This window comes from Cylas formicarius, unplaced genomic scaffold (assembly GCF_029955315.1).
Source record: "Cylas formicarius isolate icCylForm1 unplaced genomic scaffold, icCylForm1.1 PGA_scaffold_26__1_contigs__length_5699629, whole genome shotgun sequence".
NCBI classification, from domain to species: Eukaryota; Metazoa; Arthropoda; class Insecta; order Coleoptera; family Brentidae; genus Cylas; species Cylas formicarius.
Window position 1 is genome coordinate 2,399,652 of NW_026844301.1, and position 8,455 is coordinate 2,408,106.

At 40.0% G+C, this 8,455-nt stretch overlaps 1 protein-coding gene across 1 annotated transcript; it reads left to right on the top strand.

Moving 5' to 3' along the window:
• The first annotated feature begins 5,173 nt into the window (after window positions 1-5,173).
• Window positions 5,174-6,053, top strand: LOC132697628 (early growth response protein 1-A-like). Its single transcript, XM_060663171.1, has 2 exons — window positions 5,174-5,483; window positions 5,536-6,053. Exons 1-2 carry the CDS (start codon window positions 5,249-5,251, stop codon window positions 5,613-5,615), a joined length of 315 nt encoding a protein of 104 aa, XP_060519154.1. The 5' UTR covers window positions 5,174-5,248; the 3' UTR covers window positions 5,616-6,053.
• The last annotated feature ends 2,402 nt before the right edge of the window (window positions 6,054-8,455 follow it).

Sequence of the window (8,455 nt, forward strand, 5' to 3'; positions counted from 1 at the left end):
CTCACTATCCAAGTTAACAATTCCGCATTCTTCAATTTTAATTTTTCGCGGTAAATTATCACGCATAAAAACGCCCCTGAAATGCGGAATTTGTAGTATTTTTGCATATTTTTCCAGATCGAAATTTGTCAAAGCTCTTCGAGGTAAATTTATTTGGACTTTTTTTTTCTCTTTCGGGTATTTTTCTCCTTCGACACAACACCGCCCTTATATGGTTTAATATAAAGACCTTTTCCTTCACTTCTACTGTTTTTAAACGGTTTTACGTATAGTCCTTTGCCTTGGGCTTCGATGGCTCTGTTATGACGTTCTTGTTCTGCCAACTGCTCTTTGGCCGCTTTAGCATCGTTTACTGCTTTCGCGATACCTGCCGCTCCTCCGCCTAGCGCGCCAAGTGCTCCCAATATCGGTAGTAAAAGAGGTAAAAATCCACCAATTTTATTAGGTGTTTTTATAATACGCTTTTTTTTGCCCGCTTTCATTTTGCTTGCATTTTTAACACCCATTCCCAATTTTCGCTTTCCTTTCATTACACCTGTTATGCCTAAAGCGGCTGTTTTTTCTCCAAACGAAGAGTCCTTTGCTTTAACCCTCTACCAAGCTTTATCTTCTAAGATCTTGTCTGCTTCGTGTCTCTTTGTTAAATTGTTAGACTGAGAGTATGCTATATCGTGCTCTTTACAAGCAGCGTCTAAGGGATTTATACCTGGATCACCTCTATTTATTCTCTTCTGTAAATGAGTACCCGGTCCGCAGAATTGGTAACCAGGAATATGCAGTTCGATAGGAAGTTTGTTTATAAGTTTATTTACCAATCCTGAACCTTTCGCCCTGTTTCGATGTACAATCATGAGAGTGTTTGGAAATACTGTTTAAATATTTAGGAATTATGCTATAAATACTTTTGCAGGTTCTTGTTAATGCCTCAGTCGAAATGAAAGTTGTTAAGCAAGCCTTTTCTTTACCCGTAAAAAACCACAATGCAAGCTTGGTCCGCGAATTTCAAAAGCACGGCGATCTCTTTGGAGGTAGTTGCAAGAGGGCACTAATTGTAGGACCCTCAAATTCGGGTAAAACCAACGTCATGTTATCATTGCTCGAACATCCTAATGGAATTAGATTTGAAAACGTTTACTTATATTCCAAATCCCTGCAACAGCCAAAATACGTGTATTTGAGAGAACTGCTAAAGCCTTTACAAGAGATTGGCTTTTTTGAGTTTGAGATCGATGAGAATATCGTTTCTCCTCAGGAAATTAAACCCAATTCTGTTATAATATTTGATGATATTCCTTGTCACGACCAAAGTGTCATTAGAGATTATTTCACTCACGGTAGGCATAAAAACACCGATTGTTTCTTTATTTTTCAAGGATATTCTTCTATACTCAAGCGACTTATCAGGGAAAACGCCAACCTTCTGATTTTATTCAAGCAAGACATGATGAGTTTAAAGCATATATATAACGATCACTGTATGTTGGACATGTCATTTGAACAGTTTAGAAATATCTGTGTGTACTGCTGGAACGAACCTTATAATTTTCTTGTGATTGACAAAGATTGTGAGTTAGATAAGGGCAGATATAGGAAAAACTTCGATTCCTTCATTTATATATAATATCCCAAAATGGATAAACGCCTAGCGACGGAGCTAATAAAATCAAGAAACGCAGTTAGAGAAAAATATCAAAGGCTAAAACAAGCCGCAAGTGAATCCCAGACGCAACTCGAACAAACCTATAAACCGATAACTCAGCCTCTGCAGCAATTAATTTCATCAATAAATAAAACGGATATCAAACAAGAACCGTTTGAAGAAAAAGAAAATATTAAACATGAAGTGTTAACCTCGACGCCTACCAAAATAAAGGAGAAAAGAACCGGAAAAACCCCAATCTTACCTTCAGAATTGCCCTCATTTTTTGATACCTCCTTTCCGTCGATCCAACAACAAAGCAATGATGTAGCTGAAAGTACGGGTCTTTCGGACAGCGATACTACGTTGGGAAATCTGTCAGATATTTTAGAACAAACTAAGCAAGCTATGCAGGATTACGTCGACACTCCCGCTTACGAGCAATGGTTGAATGACTTTAATAAATTACCACGAACATACATTGATGACAGCGTAAAAGATACCCAACATATATTTGACCATAATTATGGTATCGTTCATGACATAGAAAACGATAAATTTTTTCTGGGCTTAACCCAAAAAGCTGTGGAAATTGTCGGTAAAGATGTGAAGGTACAAGGTATTACATACCCTGGGACTGTGGGTTTGTATGAGTTACTTTTCAAGAAGGTGCCGGTCGGTTTCAAATCGCAAGAACTAGATAATTATATGGATATACTGAAAAGAACAAACGCGTATCGGAGAAACCATGACCCTAATGGACAAGTGCAAGGAAATGCATCATATAAATATATAAATATAATTGGACCTTATTTACAGGAGCGAGGAATAACAAAAACAAAAAACCCGGTGAGACGACTAGCTGACGCATTTTCTAAAGTGCCTCCGCCTTATAGGACAATCAAAACTGGGACGGGGTTAACTTTAAAATCAAATAAAGAAAATACAGATTATATTTATTGGGATAATGTTAACGAGCTTGTCGATAGATTAAGACTGTTATTGGCATCTACTGCTGCGGGGCACACGGGACATGAGAACGAAATAGCGTCAATTATTGAAGAACTAAGAGAGAGAAAAGTTATCTTATAAAATAAGCACGACTGAGAGTTAGAAAATTATTTGAGTAACAACCGCTGTCATGACTATTAATAAATTTGGAACACACATTAATCACCACCTTAACGAGAAATACGATAATTCAATGAAGGAGTTGGAAAAACATTTATCCAAAATAGAAGAGCTTGAGAAGACATTAAAGAACTATCAGGCAGATATCAATTCCCAACTTAATAAACTTTTTCCACAACAAAACCGATATACACAATGGGTGAACAAATACAATACGAGTTTGGACCAAATAAATCAGTTAGCGACAACAACTAATGAATGATTTAAAATGGTGTTTAATTCAAATTGACGGGCAATCGACAAAGTAATGAGCAGTGAGAAAGCACAACTCGTCCGAGAGCTGCACAAGCCGGCACGCAGAAATTACGCGCGTCGCAGAACTATAATACGAGGGCTGGATGATTTGTGGCAAGCGGATTTGGCTCAGCTAGACCGATATGCGAAACAAAATAAAAACTTTAAATTCATACTAGTCGTGATCGATTGCTTTTCAAAATACGTGTGGTGTCGACCGTTAAAAACAAAAACCGGTGTTGAAGTTACCAAAGCGTTTACCCAAATTCTCAAAGAAGGACGCCGGCCGCAAAATCTGCAAACTGATCTCGGCAAAGAGTTTTATAATATCCATTTTAAAAAAATGACGGGTAGGTTTGACATAAATCACTACAGTACATATAGCAACGTGAAAGCTGCCGTAGCCGAGAGAGTTATACGTACTCTCAAGGAAAAATTATTTAGATATTTTTCGTTAAACGGCACCTACAAATGGATAGATGTTTTATCCTCTGTTGTCGAAAAATATAACAGTAGCGTGCACAGGACCACCGGAATGAAACCTAAAGAAGTGAACAAAGATAACGCGCCTAGTTTGCTGAAATCAGCGTACAGTCACTTGAAAATTGTAGGACCATCTAAACTTAAACTGGACGACGTTGTAAGAATCAGCAAGACCAAGCACGTGTTTAGCAAAGGTTATACTCCCAACTGGACCACGGAATTGTTTAAAATCGTAAAAGTGCAGATTACAAATCCGGTAACTTATCTGTTGGAAGATATGAAGGGTAAGCCTGTAATGGGCGCTTTTTACCAGGAAGAATTGCAGAAAACCGTTGACCCTGACGTCTATCTCGTCGAAAAGGTGTTGCGCAAACGAGGAAATAAGGTTCTCGTGCGCTGGTTGGGCTTGGACAAGTCACATGATTCATGGATCGACACCGCGAATATCCTATAAATTTCTTCTATTATTTTTGATTTTGTGAGCGTCCGAGACAGACATGGAACAAATTGTGTTGCCGGATAATTTTTTAAATTTATTGCAAGAGAATGGTTTGATGGGTCCACCAACAGATATTCCAAAACGTAAGCGTACTGCTGCAAATTCACGAGTTAAGAAAATAAAAATTGAATCTCTACCGCAAGCACAAGGAGAATGGTTCGAGGCGTTCAAAGATGACAACGAAAAAAGGATAGTTTGTGAGGCGTTCAATTTGAAAAACAATTTGGAAAATCAGCTGATGCAATGTGAAGAAGGTATCCAGCAGCTCGAAACTCAGATAGCAGTTGTTCAGGCCGATCTCCAAATACTGCGCTTACGTGTGGAAGAATACAAAGCAAAAATCGGATATTTCCAAAATTGATATAAAAATAAAATCGCGTTAAAATATTTTCATTTTATTTCAAATGTTAGCCAGGACGCTTTTGGTCAGATTTAAATTAGGTCTAAAATATCTATGGAACAGCTCTCGAACAGGTCTAGGACAGCCTTAAACAGACCCAAAACCTCTACGGAACAGGTTTCTACAGGTCCGACACAGATATGGACCATTTTGCTTCTTTAAACAGGAATGTTCATTTCGCATTGCGATCGAACAATTATTTTTGGTGACGCAAAGTATAACATACTGACAAAATGAAATTACGGAGTGAGATTTTTTTTTTTGCGTTTTTGTTCGCGTCGAAGGAAATGCGACGATAAACTCGATGTCGAAGGAAACGCATGCGGTAAGAATATCAAACGTTTCGATTAAACCATTTCTTGTGTCGCAGGAAAACACGTATGCCGTTCCTAAGCGGTCTAATATGAAAGTCTCGTTTAAAACAAAGTTTAGTTTAAACATTTCGCAAAGCGATGATGTCATGCATCCGCTGCCGCACACCGACGACGCGGCGGTCAATGATATCAGCCAGTTGTCAAACGCGACGGCGGCGGTACGCCTACGACCAATTTTATCAGCGGGTCGCGTTATATTGCGGAATTCTCGCCAACACAAATCTTAATTATTCTGAAGGAACGTTCTCGAATGTAATTTTAAATTCATTACCCCAGACAAATTGGCTTAATTAACAAGTGACCGCCGCCATAGTGAGACTTCATCCTTTGGATTTTTGTTTGTGTTTCACCACTTAAAAAAGGTAAGTGTCAAGTAGAGATCTGGAACAGTTGGAGAGTGAGACGCCTATTCCTCGCAGCAAATAAAAATGTTCACCTGCGAATATTGCAACCGCTCGTTCAGCCGTAAAGACCACCTGGCGAGGCACGGGGACTGTCGCGCAGCAGTACAAATTTGTGACGTTTGCGGCGGGATATACAAATCCGAGGGGGCTCTCCGACGCCATAAACGCGAGAAGCATGAGGTTCCCAAGGCGAAAAGACCCGCCGCCGCCCCTATTGCTGCAGACGAACCCAAGCGCCCGAGACTTGACCTACCGGAAGGTAAGGATTTTTGATTTTATATCCCAAACAATTCTCATATTGTATTTTATAGCTTCGACATCATCATCATCACCATCATCCACGCGCCATTGTACGCAGTGTAACTTGACCATTCCTGCAATGAGATGGTAAGGACACTTGCGTACTTTGGCTCACCGCCAAAAATGCAGCGTGGTGCAGGAGCCAGGAGTAGAAATGATACAGACCTCCTTCCGTAACCGCATAGTTACATACCGTCTGGCGTCCACCATTAACCCTACCGACGTTAAGGGCTTCTTGGACCACCTTAGGTCCAAAATCCTTACGTTGGTAGAGTCGAACGTCCGACGCTACGGCAACGTAAAAGTCGGTATGGAGCTATTCGGAAACTTCCTCTTGCAGACGAAGGAACAAGAGGAGGTCAAGTCCTTCAATACCAAATATCGGCTGGTGAGCGGAAACACCGATCTGGAGGAGCTATACGTCCAGTTCGTCGACATCTTGGCTACCAAAGCGTCCGAGTTTCAGGAAAGGGACAGCGGTATGATTCATAAAAATGTATATTTCCGAACTAATTTCTTTCTCTTTTTTACAGGCTGGGTGTTGGAGGAACTTCTCCATTTAGAAATAGGGATTAACAAGTACAATCCCCTAAGGGCGTCGTCCTATGTTAGCCTGCCCAAGGAAATGGAAGCCAAAAAAGCTGTTTTGAACTTGCAAAATACGGACGAAAAATGCTTTATGTGGTCGATCTTGGCTGCTCTTCACCCAATTCACTGGACAAATAACGCTAACAGGGTCAGTAACTATGTAGAATTTCAGAACGAGCTGGATTTTACAGGTATCGATTTTCCCGTTAAACTTAAGGACATATCCACTTTTGAACGACTTAATGAAATTTCGGTCAATGTCTATGGCATCGAGAGAGTCTATAACAAAGTCCGTAATGATGTTGAGGTCGTTGGTCCTTTGCATTTTACTGAATCTCGTAAAGAGAGACATGTAAACCTATTATTAATTAGTAATGACTATGGAGAAAATCATTATTGTTTAATAAGAAGTATGTCTCGGTTGGTTTCAAAACAATTAACTAAAAGGTCCTCTACAAAGTTTTTATGCGATGGGTGTTTGGTTTATTTTTATAACGAAGAAAAACTAAAGCGTCATAAAGAACACGACTGCACTCACATTTCCATCAAACTTCCGACCACCGAATTGCGCAAGGATAAATACGGTAAAGATGTTCCCGCGAATAAGCTGAAATTTGAAGAATTTGAAAAGAAATTAAAAGTTCCTTTTGTTGTGTACGCGGACTTTGAAACAGTCATGACTCCTTTACAGGTGGAAGGCGAACCGAATCCCGACAAATCGTTTACCGTCAAAACTAATATTCACGAGCCTTACTCTTTCGCCTACTATGTCAAATGTGACTTTGACGATTCCCAGTCTACTTTTAAACAGTACAGAGGTCGGGGCGCACACAAAATTTTCATTGAATGGTTGGAGAGCGACTGCAAAGCGCTCTACAACAAGTTCATGAAAACTTCCGTGCCCATGACCACTCTATCGTTTGAACAAGAGACCGGCTTTCGAAACGCTGTGGCTTGTCACATTTGCGAGAAGCCATTTAATGCAGAGGACGAAAAAGTAAAGGATCATTGTCATATGACGGGCGAATTTCGAGGTGCGGCTCACTTCACTTGCAACTTGAATTTCAAAGTTCCGCGGCACATCGCTGTCTTTTTTCACCATTTAGGTTTCGACAGTCATTTATTTGTAAAAGTTATGGCTGAAGAAGGGGAAAAGATCGATGTCATCGCCCAAAACAAGGAACGTTACATTTCCTTTACGAAACATGTCCTAGTCGATAACATTGAGTCGGAGAAAGGAGGCAAAGGGAAAAGGGTATTTTTAAAACTCCGATTTTTAGATTCATTTCGATTTATGGCATCCAGTTTGGACAGATTGAGTCGAAATTTGAACGATAGTCAGTGTCGGGAAGTCAAAAAATTTTTTAAAAATGAACAAGAATTTCAACTTATTCGACAGAAGGGCGTTTTTCCATATACGTATCTAGATTCTTTTTCAAAATTAGACGAAACCAAACTGCCATCGCACGAGGACTTTTATGACTCCATGCGAAAGAGCAACATAACCAGGGAGGATTACAAGCGTGCCTGGACTGTGTGGAATTTGTTCAAATGTAAAACTTTAGGCGAATATTCAGATATTTATTTAAAATCCGACGTTTTACTTTTAGCCGATATTTTTGAAAACTTCAGAGAGGTGTGTCTGAAAACGTACGGTCTGGACCCGAGTCAGTTTTATACGACACCGGTTCTATCATTGACGAGCGCCCTGAAGGCGACAAAGGTCGAACTGGACCTGTTGACCGACGTGGACATGATACACTTCTTGAAGCACGGTATCCGCGGAGGAGTCAGTCAGTGTAGTGTGAGAAAGGCCGCGGCTAATAATAAATTTTTACCTCATTACGACCCTTCCAAACCTATTTCTTACGTCATGTGCTTGGACGCTACTAATTTATACGGGGCGGCCATGTCACAATACCTCCCAACGGGAAACTTCGAGTGGTTGGAGGAGGGCAAAATTCAAAATTTAGATATTACGCGTATCCCCAACGATTCACCTAGGGGCTATATTTTCGAAGTAGATTTGGACTATCCGGAAGTGCTGCATGACGCACACAACGAACTGCCTTTTTGCCCGGAATCCATCGTTTCGCCAATCGCGAAAACCAAAATGAGAAAACTTATTCCAAATTTAAACAATAAACGTAATTATGTATTGCATTATAGGAATCTGCAACAGGCTTTAAGCAACGGTTTAAAGCTTGTTCGCATCCATCGCGTTCTTGTTTTCGATCAATCTCCCTGGCTAAAACAATACATAGACTTGAATACGGCGATGCGTAATACAGCTAAAAATAAGTTTGAAAAAGATTTTTTCAAACTTATGAATAACGCTGTGTT

What these genes read in the sequence shown, in the direction of transcription:
- LOC132697628 (XM_060663171.1), top strand. Translation starts at nt 5,249, where the DNA reads ATGTTCACCTGCGAATATTGCAACCGCTCGTTCAGCCGTAAAGACCAC. An exon ending in GAGACTTGACCTACCGGAAG is followed by an intron (nt 5,484 to 5,535) that starts GTAAGGATTTTT and finishes TGTATTTTATAG; the next exon opens with CTTCGACATCATCATCATCA.